We start from the raw sequence: 17,563 nt of genomic DNA on the forward strand, positions 1-17,563 counted from the left end.
TGGCAAAAAAGCCTAAATGAAGTTGAGTCTTCCTTGACCTGGAAATTTATTTTATATTGAAAGTTGAATTTTTAAAAAAATACTCGAGTATGACTCCTTTAGAACTCATACTTTTGAGTACGGCAGCTTAGAAAGGCAAGTTTACGCCATTTTTTGATACCTTTGTATTTGCATTGTAGATGTGGCCGACCCATGTATTACTGCATTTTTAGGTCCTCATGTGTTGTAGTTGTGGTATCAAATAGAATCTTGGGTAATGGTCCAAACATTGCTGCCAGCAAGTCCTCCTGGATGCGCTTCAAAACAAACTAAAAAATGAACACTTAGCTCATTTTGTTTTTACAGAAACTTGCTTATTTAATAGAAATGAGGATATAAAGTTAATATCGATGCTTTTTTATTATAAAAAGTAGAAATGCATGGAGATAGGTAAGCAATCAAAATACATGCTCTCTGTCAGAGGAGTTAACACTTCTATTATTAGACCGGATGACTTCCTTTTAGTTTGGATGTCTGGGTCTGACTCACAGGACAGGGGGTGGGGTCTGGCACTTGACATCAGCCTCTGGCAAAGCATTAGTCAAAAGAACCCCGAAGCAGGTTATGGACACAAATGAACTTTCCATCAGTTCTTCGTACTTCATTTGCCAAGTCAGGAAGACTCAACAGTGGTAGCAACTGTGGTCTCCCCGTGGAGATTGTGAGCAGTGCAAATATAATATCCTACATCAATGGTCTCAAAGTCTTCGATGGTCAGGGTGCTCTGGGAGATTCTTGTGGTGTGCCCCAGTCCTCTGTGGATCAGCCTCCAACTGTCTTGAATTGTCACGGGCCTTTCATCCTGTTGAACGACACCCCCATGTGCTGAAGCACAAGCAACAGGCTGCTACAAACAGCTCCCATTCACCCAGCACTATTGGGTGTTGTTTTCCAAGGCCGAAATACGTACTTATAAAAGATTATTTGGTATGTGTAGCACAGGGGAGCGTTTACACTGTATAAACATAATACTGTTTGGCACGCTCTTTCTGGTCTTCAGTAAGTGGCTACTTAATATAAAATTTATTCTTTTGGAACTCCAAGAATGTAGAACTGGAATTAGGCAAAAACAAAACAAAACAAAACAAAAAAACCCAGGGATAAAAATTTCCACTGCTCTTGACATTGCCCACTCCGTAGTTCTATGTCACAGAATTTAAAGGCAATTGTGAATGAGTAAGAGCTCCTGATTGTTCAGATTTGGGGGAAGCAGAAGTAGAAATCGATATTCCAAAGGACTCTGGTGAGGAGAAAAGCTGTACCCCAAGGATGGATAACCTGATGCCCTAGATGACATAACTTCCTATTTCTAGAAAGTGAGATGGTTACTTTTAAGATGCTTCATCCAACTTTGGTGATAAGAATGTAGTGTGTTCTAGATTAATTTAACCTAACTCTAATACTACCAGTGTTTTAAAAAAAAAAAAAAATACCCTTTCTGCTCATAAAAAAGAAAACATGTTGTTGCAAATCACTGATGTCTTCAAAGTGTGACGTTGCTTTTTAAAAACATGTACCTAGTCCTAGGAAACTTTTTTCCAGGGAGAGTTATTTTCTACCAATCATAGTAGCCAATACAGTTCTGGCTTATGGGCTGTGTCTTAGGAGGCCAAATCTCTTCTGGCAAGGAAGGGATTATTCCATGGTGGTAGAAAGCTGTTTATTTTAGTGAGCAAAACAGGCACAGGGGCTCAATGTGCGGTAGTTGCTCTTATGGAAAGTCTATTTTAAAATAATCTCTGGCCTCACAGCACCTTTTTGCCAGGGCCTATGTTTTTATGCCCACTTGGTGGATGTCCTCAGCACAGGGCATAGTTTCTATGGGGAGAACTCTCTGCTGGAAACCAAGTGGCCTCCAGCTGACCCAGGTCTCATCCATGCTCAAGGGTTATGGAGAAAAATAACCTATAAAGAGGGTATGCTGAACTGCCTGACGGAACCCATTTTTTTCCAAAAAAAAAAAAACCACTTGTAAATATAATAAAATGTCTTAGAAAACCAATAAGCCTGGGCTCCTACTGTGGTTCCACACACTTCCTGCACTTCCCAAGTTCTGATCTCTTCACTTACAGGTGCGGAGAGAGGACCAAACAGCGAGCTGAGAGAGCTGGCTGGGGCGGGGGGCGGACAGCCCTTACCTTCTGTCCTGGATAGATCCACCGGAATTCCACCTCAACGTCGGGTTCCCCGAGGACTGTGCAGAGGACACTGATGTCATCCCCACTTCTCACCTTGTTTGAGGACGCCAAGATGGTTGTTGACGGAGGGCCTCTGGGAACTGAAAGGAAGTGAGGAACAGGGAAAGTGAGGTGGAATCCGTGGGACCTTGCAGACAAACCTTGAGACGCATTCTCCTCTTCGAACAGAGCTGTAACGTTTCTGCTGCCTGCCAACTTCCGGTGTCCTCTGAGGCCTCTTCTCTCCCTTCATGGTCTGGGGTGCGTGCTTATCCCGCACTCCCAGGCCCGGCCCCTTATATTTACACTGGGAGAGGAGGCTGGAAGTTCGGGGAATAAGAAGGGGAATAAGAAAGTTGAGGGAGAAGAAGGTGTGTGGGGAAAGAGCAAGCAGAAGGTAGAGAAGGGGCGGGCCGGGAGGGGGGCAGCTGAAGGGGTGTGTGTGACTGTCCGTCCTCAGCAGGACGAGGACAATGAGTCGCAGGAAAAGGATGTTTGCAGGAAGGGCGCAGGTACTACATCGGCTGGCTGTCCCTTCACTTCACAGCGATGTAGAAACATCTCTTCACTGGGGTCGGTTCCCTCAAGTAATGGTGATGGCGGCCTTGAGCAAGGCAATGGACTGGGAGCTGGGACAACCCAGACGTGGTCTCTGAGCCCTTGGGGACCTCTCCTCGCGGTCTGGAGGGGGCAGACACGAAGCAACTAAGTGTGAAGTTTATATAAAACGTGACTTCTGTTAGGAACTGTGAAGGAGAAGCCCAGCATGTTCTAGAAGCTCAGAATAGTCTGCAGAGCAAGAAGGGCTTCCTTGCTTGAGGGAACAATGTTAGAACTAAAATCTGATGGCTGCGCTTATCAGGCGCGGAGGGAGAAGCAGGGAGGCAGCTGCGGCCTGGGGAATCCCAGTGTGTGGAGCCCCCGCCGTGGGGTGGATGAAGGCCAGGCAGGCTGCAGGCTGGGGAGGGGGGCAGGGGCCGGTCCGGCAAGGCCCTTCAGTCCACCTGCAAGATTCTGACTAGAGGTCTAAGAAACATGGGCACCTACTAAGTGGTCTTAATTGTAATTATAGTCATCTATGGTATGGAAGATGAAGAAAGCAAAGGGGGAAATCATTGAAAAGAGTTGCATTAGTCCCAGGAAGAGAAGTTCAATAGTTTGAATTTTTTTTTTTTTTTCCAGTGAGGATAGGGAGAAATAGGGCACGAAAAGATGATGTGAAAATGATTTGATGGGCGCCTGGGTGGCTCAGTGGGTTAAGCTGCCAGCTCAGGTCATGACCTCAGGGTCCTGGGATCCAGTCCCATATCGGGCTCTCTGCTCAGCAGGGAGCCTGCTTCCCTCTCTCTCTCTCTGCCTGCCTCTCTGCCTACTTGTGAACTCTCTCTGTCAAATAAATTTAAAAAATCTTTAAAAAAAAAAAAAAAAAAGAAAAGAAAAGAAAATGATTTGATGGAAAGGTGAAAAGGCCTGGGAGGGAGGAGACAGGGCTGTCAGGTTGACTCCCAGTCCGGAGCCAGCACGTGGGTGATGGTATCACCATCACTGAGGCCGGGAAAGCCGACCGAACCAGACCCTGGAGGAAGACCGGAGTTCAAGGCAGGGCCCATGAGGCGTCCAAGTGCAGACAGACCTGAAGCGGTCATTCGCAAATCTGGGCCACACACATGCACTTGGGAGCTAGCAGTGAGCAGACAGGAAGCAGAGCGTGGATATGGCTGAGGCCGGCCAGCAAGACAGCGAGGCGGGAGAAAGAAGGCTGTCCCATGGACCTCCAACATTGACAAGCTGAGAGAGGCAAAATGCTGACAAAGCAGAATAAGAAAGTGGGGGTAAGGTAGGAAAACTTGAAGCTGAAGAAGAGGCATTTCACGTAGGTGTGGCAGAATCTAATAGGATGAAGACAGAAACTTATCTACTGGATTTGATGTCCTGGGAGTCCCGAGGCCTTTAGCAAGAGCTCATTTGGTGGGATACTAGGGAGATAGATAAATACCTCTTTCAGGGTATTTAGCTGTGACGGGGAAAGAGAGAAGACCTTAGCCGAGGGCTGAGGCTGGTCAAGGAAGTTCTGAAAGTTACTCAGCAGCAGCGTTACTGGGGGGGCATGGCTTACTGAGTAAGTCCCAGGGCTGAAACCAGAGGCATGAAGGTATCCAAATTCTCATCTCGGAGAACTGCTTGTTGTTGGGGCCACTCATGCCTCTCCAGGGCTGCTTAAGCAGCAGCATTGCAGAAGGATTCCCCTGACCCCCAACACACAGACCACTCACCCCAGGCACAGAAGAGTTCCTATAGTCCTTCAACAGAGACAAGTCCCTGTTGAAGGACTATAGTACATGAAAAGGAACCATTTCTTCCACTCCCCTAAAGGGGCTGGCAAGGGGGTGCTTTTGGTCCCGGAAGTCAGGAGAGGGAGCCCCAAGAGTATCACTTGTTAAAGGAAGAGGAAACCACATTATTCTGCAGAAGATCTGCTTGTTGGCTGTGCCTGTGCCACCAGCCCAGAGCTGGAGAGCACTGGGAATGATGGTACATGGGAGCTGCTAGGGGCACGGGAGACCCAGACTGTGTCCCTGCTGTCAGCTCCTCATTATTACATGCTCCAGAGCCAGGGGAACAGAAGGACACAGAGACATCAAGGACTATATCCTTTCCAAGACCACACTGTGGATCAGGGCAAAGAGGTGCATGAGAAGAGCAGAGGCCTTTAGCTGAGGGTCCAAAAGGAGGGTGGGGCTGAGTCTGACACAGGTGTATTCACTGCAGGGGCTACTTAGGGGTAAATTCTTTATCATCCCATGGCAAGACCTCGGAGCCACTATCTGTCGCACTGGGTTCCATAATAAGCCAGGTCAGTAAATACCACCAAGAAACAAATTTCTCTGAGCTGCAGGCTCTCTCCTTCTCCTCCAAGGCCAGCACCAGAGCAGGGAGAGGAGAGGAGGAGAGGTAGACTGTCTCCCTCCACCACTACAAACCCCCACTCCAAGATGATGGCGTCACCAGTGCTGCCCGCATGCTGGTGGACAGAGCAGGAGCGGGTGTCAGGTCAAGTGTGGAGTTAATGATTGTGAATGAACAGTGTTAGAGACAGGAATGAGACTGTCTTACTAACCCAAAGTGCCCGTTGGATGTAGAGTAGACTGAGATATCATTAATGGACTTCGCTACCCTTAGGAAAGCAGGTTTTTAACACAGCAGAGTTGAAAGAAGTGAAGAAAAAGGTATTTCATATATAAATCCACTGAATTGAAACTCCTCATTAAAATGATCACATTAGAAAAATACTTCCATTTCTAATGGAGAGATTTGAGGATACTTCAGTTGTGTCAAGAGGTAGGAAGTGAGATCAGCTGGAAGAGACTGAATTTACCCATCCATGGGATTTTCCAGTAGCTCTTGTCATGGAGAAAGGGTAGAGTCATGTTCTCTAGGGCGGTATTTCCCTGGCAGTGAGGGAACAGGTGGGCAAGGAGTTGAGGGCACCACAGAGAGCATAGCAGGGTGAGGCCCTGGACCCCAAGCTGGGAGGGTGGGGAGGGCAGGAGGGCACTGGAGAATTTGGGCAGGAGGGTGGAGGTGAGGACAGGCACAGAGGAGTCACGGAACATGGAGCAGTAGTTGAGCAGGGGCGAGGCTGTGCGTGGAGATGCAGGTCGGATTCAGTGAGTGATTCTCCAGTTGAAGCAGCGGTAGCTGAGGACAGGCTGAAGTTGCAGCCCAAGGAGGGGTGCCTGAGGTGGAGGAGATGAAGTGGTGAGGGAAGCAGGCCCAATGAACTGCAGCTGACGTCACAGAAAGTGAGACAAGGAGGACAATGAGCCAACAAAGGGAATGACTGGAAAGGAGAAGAGAAAGCTGGTGGAGCCATAATGCCCAGAGGAGCTGAGGTTCCTAACAGAGGACGGGAGGATCAGGAAGCCGGAATAAGCACAGGAAGAACCTGACCTTGAGTTGGGGAGCGATGGTGCCCTTAGGAGACCACGGATTTTGGATACAACAAAGAGGATGTTCTCACCAGAGAGGATGTTCTAAGCAGGTGGAAATACTAGAGAATGGCTGATGGTCCTACACAGAAGTAGGACCAGAGGGAGCAGTGGATGAAGGGAGTGAAGGGGTTGGGTCAGTTCACGGGCAATTCTAGAAATGGCGGTACAGTAGGGGAGACTTTAAGAACAGCATTCTGTGCCTCCTGATTTCCATCTGTAGCTGGGAACATCAATACCGGACACTGGCTACTGGCAGAGGTTAAACTCTAGGCAGTGGTAGAGGCAGCCTTACCTTCCACATAGAGCAGTTGGTACTTGACTGAGATCTGAGACTTGCCCCCAGCCTCCGCCTTGCAGTAGACCACCCCCTGGTGGTCAGCATGAGGTTGCAGATACACAAAGCCTCTCTTCACATCATAAACAATGTCTGTTCCATTGGCTGGGATTTCCTTGGCAGGGAACTCCCTGTGGAGGGTGACTTTGGCCGACAAGACAGTCACTCGACAAGGAACCACAGCCTGCCTGTCCGGGTTCAGATAGACAACATCAAAGTAACTGGGAGAAGGTACAAAGAGTTCTCCTTTCTCTGCAAAGGGAAAGATTAGAGATTTATTAATTCTGGGGAAAAAAGGTAAGAGTTCCTTAAGGATTTTTACATTCTCGGGACACAGAGAGGGAACTGGCAATATATTCAGACACTCCTTATGCGTAGAAAAAGCTATTTTTAAATGCTTTTCCTTTTCTCGTAAAAAAGATTTCACTTCCCATCTCCTTAAAGGAAACAAACAAACAAAAAAAATTTAGGTCAAGCCCAAATCAGGCTCATGAATTAGTCCACTGAGAAAGCAGGGAAGGACATGGATTTCCTTATGTTAAGAGAATTTTAAGGGCACCAAGATGGCTTAGTTGGTTAAGCAAGTGTCTTCAGCTCAGGTCATGATCCTGGAGTCCTGGGATCAAGTCCCACATCAGGCTCCCTGCTCAGCAGGGAGTCTGCTTCTCCTGCTGACCCCTCTCCACTCATGCTTTCTCTCTCATTCTCTCTCCCAAATAAATAAGTAAAATCTTTAAAAAAAAAAAAAAAAGCAATTTTAAGACTTGTGAAAAATCTGCTGTGTCTCTGGAGAAGTTAGCCCCAAAGCCTATGCTTGTAACTGCCCATTGAGAATGGTTCCCCAGCACAGCAGAGTCTCTGAAAGGTCCGGCCTAGCAAGGATGCTGGCCTCCTCACCTGTCCTTACAGCCCAGACGACCTCATTCCTGCCAAGGTCAATGGAAAGAGAATTAAGTAAGGACAGACAAGGAAATCACTAGTCTCAGGTTCTAAGCTCTGCTCGTCCAACACTAGGCTGGGGAATTCAGTCAGTTTCTCATGTCCTCCTATTTGTTTGCCCTGACCTCACTCTCCCTGTATGTTAAGTTCTAGATGATGGCATTTGATCTTACAGTAATGAGAGAAACAAGGACTGGCTTGCCCATACATCCATTCCTTGGGATAGTCAAGGGACTATGGTTTAGGGTTTTGTTTTTGGCGTGGCACATTAAATCCTTTGTTTTCTGGATGATTCTTTGAGAGAACATTATGGTGATTGCTAAGGGAAATCTTTGAACTTAAAATTTTTCCCATGTTCTTTAAAAATAAAAATTTATTTTTGCCCATGATTTTCCCCACCATGTTCCTGAAACAAATAATTATTCTTGGCTTCTCCTTCCTAACCCTCTTTGTGCCATAGTCATCTGATATTTTACGTTGGGGACAGAATTCCTATATACACTAAATGTCTTCATGGGCCAAAAGTTCTTTGGCCATGAGTGCCAACTTCACTGAAATGGAGGCCTTCTCTGCCTCTGAGATCAAGAGGGACTATGTCATGGCTCAGTTAAGACTCTATCTTTTCTAAGAATTTCTATCATGCTGGGGGATTTTTGCCACCATCTTAATAATTATTAACTGACTTCCAGGCTTAGTGAAGGGGCACCTTAGTCAATATTGTATCTAAAACCCACAAGCTCACACAGAGTTAAGTCTATATGGCCTTGGATATGTCAACTTAATCTCTGTGCTTCCACATCCCTGTTTGCAGAGAGAAGAATTCGGAATAGTAAAGATAGCTTTTGATTAAAGGCCTTCAAGGAAAATTTCTGTCTGTAAGATTTAGAAGCCACCGTGCTTTAAAGGTTTTATAGAGGAAACTGAATGTATAAGCAAAGCCAAGAGAATGAGCGAAGAGTCCAAAGTCCCAAACAAAAAATGTGACCTTACTTCTTGTATTATAAAACAGTCTTTGAAAAAGTGACCACACCAGTTGCTTTAATAAACAGAAAAAACATATTTGTAATTAGTGGATCTCATCTACCAACAGCAACAGCAAAAACTTTGCTGAAGTTCATTTTAAAAATTTTAGGTTACATATGACCCCTGCAAACATGGTTGTAGCTACTCAAGTGGATGGCAAGCATTACTTTAAGAAAACTAAACATGGGGGCACCTGGGTGGCTCAGTGGGTTAAAGCCTCTGCCTTCGGTTCAGGTCATGATCCCAGGGTCCTGGGATCGAGCCCTGCATCGGGCTCTCTGATGAGCAGGGAGCCTGCTTCCTCCTCTCTCTCTGCCTGCCTCTCTGCCTACTTGTGATCTCTGTCAAATAAATAAATAAAATCTTTGAAAAGAAAAAAAAAAAAAAAAGAAGGGGTGCCTGGGTGGCTCAGTGGGTTAAGCCTCTGCCTTCAGCTCAGGTCATGATCTCAGAGTCCTGGGATCAAGTCCTGCATTGGGTTCTCTGCTCGGCGGGGAGCCTGCTTCCTCCTCTCTCTCTCTCTCTGCTTGCCTCTCTGCCTACTTGTGATCCCTGTCAAACAAGTAAATAAAATCTTCAAAAATAAATAAATAAAAGAAAAAAAGAAAACCAAATACGTAGAAATTCAGATTTCTAAGAATTAAATAAAGAGGCTATAAATTAAAATCAAAATTTCAACAAACTCCAGATTTAGCAAGATGCTCATGAATGTGGCTTTACTATACATGTAATTGGTGCCCAAGACTTTGCTATGACAAAACTCTACTGCTAAGTTACATGCATATATTCATTTGAGGATAATTTATTGAGCTGTATACTAATACTTTGTGTACTTTTCTTTGTAGGTATTATACTTGAATAAGAAGTTAGGGGGGGAAAAAGCCCTCTGATAGTGTCCCCCCATAAAGATCAAATACATGTGACAGTGACTTAATCAAAAATTGCACAAATGAACAATAGCCAGAAAGAGGCTTCAGTGTTTGCAATCAAACTCTGGGAAACATACAAACATAACAAATGCCAGACGTTTCTCTATGTGGGTAGTGGGGAAACATATGTTCTGGAAGAATCAGAGCCAGCCGCGGGACGCTCAGCTTCCGTAACAGCTCATCTTGGTTTTACAAACCCACCATGCCTGAAAAGATAAATGCTAAACCTTGTACTGAAAATCCAATTGGCCTCTTGGCGTGGCATTAAGCGAAAATGATACAATACATTAGGTCATGTCCCTTTTTGATCCAGGTTTCTTTAAAGTTGAAGTAAATATTTCAGCCTTCCTGTGACTCACTAGAAAGCATCCCATAAATTAGGAATGAGGACCCAGCTTCAAAACTCAAAGAGAGCCCTTAACCCTTATGCGATGTTCTGTTCAAGGGAGGTCTTCAGTTCAAAATCTCAACTCAAAACCCAATATTTTAGGAAGATGTGGTAGTGCTAGTCATGGCAGGATATCCTCATTCTGCCATCTGAAATATAGTTATCAGTTCTTGTCCAGAATAACAGGAGCTAAGGGCATGTGGGCAATTCTGTGCAGCACATTCCAGAATGAGGATCACAAGGGATTACCTGTGAACAACTGTTAGCAATTCTCCTGCCAACACCAGTTATGCTAGCTAGTGTCTGTCTGCCTGTTTATCAAGCTACCCATCACCCCCTCCTAGAAATGGATCAAGGCAGTAAGAACAGGAGATCCTAGGTCAGAAGACCAGGAGTGGACTCTTTCTCCTCACTACCAGGCATGGAACACTGAACAAGTCACCTTGCCCTTTCAAGCCTCAGTGTCAGCATCATAATTTCTACAAGAGACGGTAAAGTAGCTTCGCCTTATTTCCTGAGGGTGTGGTGATAATGACACCCGTGTGACTCCAGAATCACAGAGCACGTGCTCCTGAGTCTTCTCACCGGAGAGGAGCTATGGGGGGGGGGGGGGGGTTGGATGGGAGAACATGTGAGATTTTGCTAAAACACTCACAAATGTCCAGGATTTAGGATCATCCGAGTCACAGCGACTAAGCCAGCGTGAGTCTGAAACGTGGAAGGGTTCAGGATGTAGACAGCCCTCAAGAAAGCCCCAGCCTAGACAGGAAGGAAGCATTCTGGCTTCACCGGAAATGCCAAAGCCAACGCCAGCACCAGGGGTTGGCATTCTAAGATGCCTGGAAGCTGTGCTCCCCTCTGAACCTGCTGAAGAGAAACCGGCAGGCTATATGACAATGCCTCTTTCCCCAAGAGCAAGTTTCAGCTGGCAGAATGTAGCCAACGCTGCTCAGAGAAGAAGTTTCCTCTGACCCACATACTTTCAGGCACTTCACTTAGCACAGGGAGGGGGCTGGACCACACAGGCCACGACCTTTGGGAATCTTGCCCCCAAAACTTCAGCTCACAGTACTAAGAACAAAGGTGGGGGTGGGGAGGCTGTAGCTAAGCTTTTTCCGACTAGGGAGGCTCTAGAAAGGAGCTCATAATGGGTCCTGAGAGCACAATGACCAAGAGTCTGTAGCGATGCTGTCCAGTCGCACTGTGGGCAGTGATGGCCATGTTCTCTGTCTGCAGTGGCCACGAGGAGAGCCACCAGCCACGTGTGGCCAAGGAGCCCTTGAAACCCAGCAAGGGTTGCTCAGAAATTGAGTTTTAAATTGTTTAATTTTAAATAATTTCTATCTAAATAAAACCCGCCACACACAGGGAGGCCTGTGTGGCTCAGCTGGTTAAGCAACAGACTCTTGATTTCGGCTCAGGTCCCCATCTCGGGGTGGTGAGAATGAGCGCTAGGCATGGAGCCTGCCTAAGATACTCTCCCTCCTTCTCCCTCTGCTCTTCCAGCCCACTCCCCAGCGTGTGCCCATGTGCTCTCTCTCACTCTCAAAAAAATAGTAACAATAATAAATAGTCACACATATTTAGTGGCTGCCATATTGGACATGGCAGGTACAGACTCTGGAATCTGACTGGGTTCAACTCCTGGTTCCTCCACTTAACCGGTATGACCTTAAGGACATATTTCATCTCTCTAAACCTCTACTTGCCCATGAAAGCCACAGAAATGATCTCAGAACTTACTCTGGAGGGTTCTTGTGAGACTTCCATGAAATAACTGACATAACCCGACAGAGCCTGGCCACCAGGGAGAGCTGTCATTGTCATTATTAGATATTTGGAACCATTAACTCTGGGCCACGTCCGGCACTCTCAAGAACCCCACCAACACCCCAAACAGTTTACCTGTAAAAAAGATGTAGGTGGAGCCTGTCTTCGTCTCATCCCTCCTGCAGACGTAGCCCTGGCAGAGCTGCCCCCAGCAGCTAAACTCGCCCGTGTCGGCCGCCGTGGAGTTGGCAAGGGTCAGCTGCCCGTAGCGCTCGTGCTGCTTCACACTGTCAATCAAAACAAAGCCAGCTCACACCAGGCATGGGGGGCTTGCGGCCTGCACTCGGGGCTCTGCTGTTACTGCGTGAAGTCCCTGGTGGCTCTGGGCAGATGGCCCTCCTCAGAGGGCACAAACTGCTGAAAGCATGCTTTGGGAGGAAGTGTTTGTAGGTGAGGTGCGTTGTCAGAGAAGCTTCTAGAATGAAGCAAAAAAGGACATCTATGTTTTCTCACTGGAGGAAATCCTGATGTTTCCCCTCAGTAACATCACTGGTATGTTAGCCCCACAGCCACAGAAACTCAGTCAAAAAGCCTTTTCAGGGTGCCTGGGTGGCTCAGTTGGTTAAGCGACTGCTTTGGCTCAGGTCATGATCCTGGACTCCCGGGATCGAGTCCCACATCGGGTTCCCAGCTCCATGAGGAGTCTACTTCTCCCTCTGACCTTCTCCACTCTCATGCTCTCTCTCTCTCTCTCTCTCTCTCTCTCAAATGAATAGATCAAATATTTTTTTAAAAAAGCCTTTTCATTAAGTCACAAAAGCTTTTGCTTCTTGTGCGTTCATTTTTAAACAGCAGTCAAGGGGTACCTGGGTGGCTCAGTCTGTTGGGTGGCTCTCTTCAGGTCATGCTTCTGGAGTCCCAGGATCGAGCACCCCATCGGGTTCCCCACTCAGCGGGGTTCTGCTTCTCTCTCTGACCCTCCTCCTGCTTATGCTCTCACTCACACTCACTCTTTCTCAAATAAGTTAAAAAAGAAAACAAAAAACCTTTAACATAAATAAAGAGCAGTCAACATGAAAGAAAGCACCTAGCATCATCTTGTGTGCATAAAATCTTTTGGATCAAAAAGAATAAATCTCCGAATATAAGCTTAGAATCTCTAAGATGCCACATTATTATAATAAAAATGAAAACTTTCTTTGGGGAAAAATGCTTGGTAGCTAAGATGCTGAGCCCCAGTTACACAGCCTATATCTGGTACAGTATTTAGAACTTTGGAGCATTTAGCTTTTCTACTGGCCTCACTTTTGTTTTCTCATTCTCCATCTCTTGTATTTTTGTCTTCTGGCATGTGAATATATTTGCAAACTGCTTCAGTTCCCTCTGAAATGAGGAGAAACGTAAATATTAACATTGAACACTACTATTAGCTGATTGTAATGGTAATAATTATATTATATTGTGACAGGAGTCCAGATGTAGCACCAATGGAACAGATGTTCCCCTGTAGCTTATGGGCCTCCGCATGTGGGGAGGTCAAACTAAGTGGTTTTAATCTGAGGATGCATCTCGAATACCGAAATGGCTAACCCCTCTGAGATCCACAGAACTTTGTGATGCAGTTGTGATTCTCCTGTTATATTATGTAGCAACATCAGTGTGGTCACCTGCTAAATTTAGCACACAACAAAGTGTCTGGTTGGTTGGTTCTAAACACAGCCCTGTTCTGGTTCATCACTGAAGAGCTGCTTTGCCCACCAGTTCTGCCAAGAGGGGCCTCCAAACTCCCACTCCATCAACTGCCTCTTTCAACTGGACGGAAATCTCTCCTCCTTCAGGAAGCTTTTAATTAGAAGCAACTCTCGCTTTCTCCTAGTGATGTAATTAGCTCCCTCATTCTCTATCCCTCAGACACCCATGGCTTCCTGTTATTACAATGGATGGTAAAAACTTTGGAGGGCAGGGACTGTGGCATATTTGCTTTATATTTCCTAAGCAAAAAATCTTTGCAGAAAACACAGTAAAGATTCCCTAGAAAAAAGTGCATTGAAATTGAATTGAACCACTGGGTTGGAAGTGGAAAGAATCTTGAAAAGAAGGCATCCATCCAGTTATGTATGGAAAAAAGAAAAACAAAACAAAACACAAAGGCATCCAGCTTCCAGTACTGCAGGTGAAGAACCTGAATCTCAGGAGTGACTTTCCTGAGACCCACAGCTGGGGGACACTGAGTTAAAAATTTTAAGTCAATTAAGTATGTATGGAATAGCCATTCATTACATAAGCAAATGCACGTAAAGCTCTGTCTGCCACACCAGGTTCATTGTATTATTTTAATTATAGCTTAATTACATATAATTGCAGACTAGTAGTAATTACTATGAATATCACTACAACAATGACAAATAATACATGACCAACATTGGAAATAGAATAGCAAAAAAGTAAAAATAAAATAAGAGCAGACCTCAAAGATATTACAATCCAAGTAAGGGGTTAAGACTAACGTACATGAAAATATTGGAGAATGACTAAAGGGGTATTCACAGCAAGAAGAGTAAGAATTCTGAAAAGGGATTCATCCCTGTGGGTTGAAGAGGCTGAAGGCAGCTTTGAGGAGGAGGTGAGACAAGCTGGCCTTTCGAAGGCAGAGGTGGAAAGGCAGGGAGTGAGCTCACTCGCTCAGGAAACTACAGCCCCAGGAGGGCTGGGAACAGATCTGGTCTGCTGATTTTACTGCACCACCGTGGCCTGAGTGCCTGGTGGGTGGGAGGCACTCATTACTGATTTGAGGATTTAATACATTCATCACAGAGGATACAGAGGGAGGGGCTTGGGAGTCACGGGGCATATAGTTGAGAACAGGCAGGAGGGACCACCCTCATGTTTGGAGGTGGAATGTGATGGGCCACCTTAGCCAGGGCAAGAGTGAAAAGAACAGGCGTGGGAGAGGCAGGAGGAAGAGGGGGAGGCTGAGAGAGCCTGTCACTGAGATGGACAGCAAGGCAAGTGCTAGAGCCAGGCTGAGTGTTGGCAGGGGAACGGAAGCAAATTCAAGGCATGTTTTCTTGGGGGACATATATGACTGACTGGGTCTAAGAGATGGCATAAAGAGAGAGATCAGTCATAACCACTTAATTTGTATTTCTGTGTGTCAGAAATTTTTAACCAACAGAGATGGAATCACGGAGAAGAGAAAGGAGATTGGGGTAGGCAAAATACTAGACCCACCATTGGAGATTTTAAATTTGTGATTAAATGTGAGTCACTGAAGTGTGGGTGTCAGTTGATGTGGGAGTTGGAAACACGAGCTGGGGCACAGAAAAGATGAAACAGCACCAGAGTTGTATTTGGGGGAGTCATCTACAGAGGAGTAAGAGATGAAGCTAAAAGAAAGAATGACCTCAACAAAAGAAAGCGTAGGAAAAAAGAAGATTGAGGACAAAATCTAGAGTCAAACTAGGGGCCCAATAGGAAAAGAAGATGTAGAGAGAAGAATCAGGAAAATGTCATCAAGGACAAGGACTCAACAAATGGATGCTTGGAAGCTTCAGATGCCTTTAAGAGAGATTCATGACCACACACACACACACACACACACACAAACTTCCTTTGGCAGAATGAAAGTTTTTGGCAATGACCAAAAGGGTAATTTCAGTTGTGAGGATAGAGCTGGCTTTCAGCAGATAAAAAATGGGAAGGTGGAGAGAAAATGGAGGTGGAGGTCTTCTTAGGTGGACCAAAATATCTGACTACATTCCCCATAGAGCTCAGAACTGGAGTACAAAATCAGTATGTAATTGGTAAATATCCCGAGCACCTTCTGTGAACCCAACACTTGCTCGCACTGTTGTGATAGGAAGTATAAGATGCCATTCCTACCAGGAAAGTAACTGGGTAAATAAAAATTTAGCACTTGGGAATAACCCTACCACCATGAAATCTGCATGCTGTATCTTTAGCAGGATTGGGGGTGGAAGGAAGGAAATGCACTGGAAAACATTTCTGGATTTTTTCCACCCCCTCTTGTATGCAAACAATATAAAACAGGAAACAAATTATTTAGCAGGATTACAGTTTAAATGCCTGGATTTAAAATGTCCATTTCTTCTAATGGTCTCATACAGTCCAAGCAGCAGGCTACCCAAATGGGTGGACTATGACCCAAGGCCTCTGGGGACAGTCTGCACAATGGAATGGAGACAAGGATTCACTGAGCCCTGCAAAGAACTGGGAATCACTTCACATGAGAACTCTCCCCTTCTCTTATAACCATTTAATGAATCCCCAGGAATGGAACAGTGGATGGTGTAAAGTTTGAATGAAGCAAAAAGAGGTGCCCAAAAATTATATTTAAGAGAAGCAGAATTTACCCTAATTGGAGGCAGCTCTTGAGCATCCTAGCACACCTCAGTATAGGTCTTTCTCTTCTAGACCTGGCCCACAGTGAGCTCAGTATTGAACAAGTCCAAGTTTCAAAGAGTGTTTAAAAATTTAGAACTGTGGGGGCAACTGGGTGACTCAGTCAGTTAAGCATCTGCCTTCAGCTCAGGTCATGATCTCAGGGTCCTGGGATGCAGCCCCGAGTCAGGCTCCCTGCTCAGCGGGGAGTCTGCTTCTGCCTCTGCCCCTCCTTCTGGTCCTGCATACGTGCATGCATGCACTCTCTCTCTCTCTCTCACGTAAATAAATAAATTAAAAAATAAAATTTAGGACTGTGTATGTGCATGCATGCATGTGTGTATGCCTTCCATCAGGGTCCTGTGGCCTTTACAAACAGTCGTTCCCATTAGCGGAGGCTTGAAGCTTCCAACAGGTTGCCCAGCCTCCTCTCTTCTGGGGGTGGAGAGGGGGTAGGCGGTAAGAAGACTATGTCATGGGACATAGAAGAGGAGGCTGATAGCTCTCAGAGTTAGGGGCTACTGTGGATTTCACCTGGGACAGTGACCAGGTAATGATGGTGGGGTTCATGTTCCTAACCTTTCCCTAGACTCTACAAGCCAGGGGCAGGAGGTAAACCCTGGGTTACAAAATAATTAGTTATCAGTCCCATAAATACTTCATGAGTGCAAATTAAATGGGAGGCTCCAAAGTGAAGAGTAAGGGACTCATTGTTACCTAAATAGCTTCCTGTTCTCAAGTTCCCCCTATCCCAAATGCCATGGGAGTCCAAGGAGGGTAACCAGGAAAAACTGGCTCCAAGGCTTGGAGAGTCTTGGGAGAAGGGAAGGATTTCAACATACGCAAAGTAGTGGGTATATATTCCAAGGGAAGGAGATCCCCTGAAAAGAGAAAAAAGGAACTTTGGTGCATGGCAAAGAGATGTTTGACTGAAACATAGGTGGACAGAGGTCCCAGGGTGACAGGCAGCAGTCACATGAGGCATAAGATCATGGACTTTGGAGCCATACTGATGGGATTCAAACCCCAGCTCTACCAAGACCTTCAGACTCCTAACCTGGAGCTCATGCCTTCCCCTGTATGGCCACGCCTACTTCTTCAGATTTGAACTAACAAGAGCTAATGCTTAGGAATGCGAGGCATCACACTAAGCCCTTTGAATAAATTCAAGACTTAGAACAGTGCCTGGCACAGAGTAAGTGCTTTATTATACATTTTGGATATTGCTGCTATGATGAACCTCTAGTTCTCATGACCAATTAGGATGGAAGTATTATTTTTCCTCTTTAACTGATGAGGACACTGAAACTTAGAGAAGTACCTTATCCACTGTTTTCTAACTGGAAACAGTAGAGCTTCGAATCCTAATATCATGAAGACTTAGCTTACAAATGTTTGTACGTGAAAAGGGCATGGATATCTATCCTGCTGAAAGGAAATGAACTAAAAGAATTTTGACTAAGAGATGGTGCCTCTAACTAGCTTGCGAATCCTATTAAGTATGGACACATACACACACACACACACACCCCAAGCAAAAACATGGAATAGCTGATTAAATTAGCTGAGTA

The 17,563-nt window shown here is 45.7% G+C and overlaps 1 protein-coding gene across 1 annotated transcript in view; it reads right to left on the bottom strand.

Moving 5' to 3' along the window:
- Nucleotides 1–331: 331 nt before the first annotated feature.
- The window catches only part of PDGFRL (platelet derived growth factor receptor like), a 68,112-nt gene continuing 50,880 nt past the window's right edge, over nt 332–17,563 (bottom strand). Inside the window, exons 3-6 of the mRNA XM_059156267.1 lie at nt 11,727–11,878; nt 6,501–6,794; nt 2,178–2,317; nt 332–841 (exon numbers count right to left, since the gene is read on the bottom strand). Coding sequence (XP_059012250.1) covers nt 653–841; nt 2,178–2,317; nt 6,501–6,794; nt 11,727–11,878 — 775 coding nt within the window. The 3' untranslated portion in view covers nt 332–652. The remainder of the gene's footprint in view (nt 842–2,177; nt 2,318–6,500; nt 6,795–11,726; nt 11,879–17,563) is intronic.

This window comes from Mustela lutreola, chromosome 18 (assembly GCF_030435805.1).
Source record: "Mustela lutreola isolate mMusLut2 chromosome 18, mMusLut2.pri, whole genome shotgun sequence".
NCBI lineage: Eukaryota > Metazoa > Chordata > Mammalia > Carnivora > Mustelidae > Mustela > Mustela lutreola.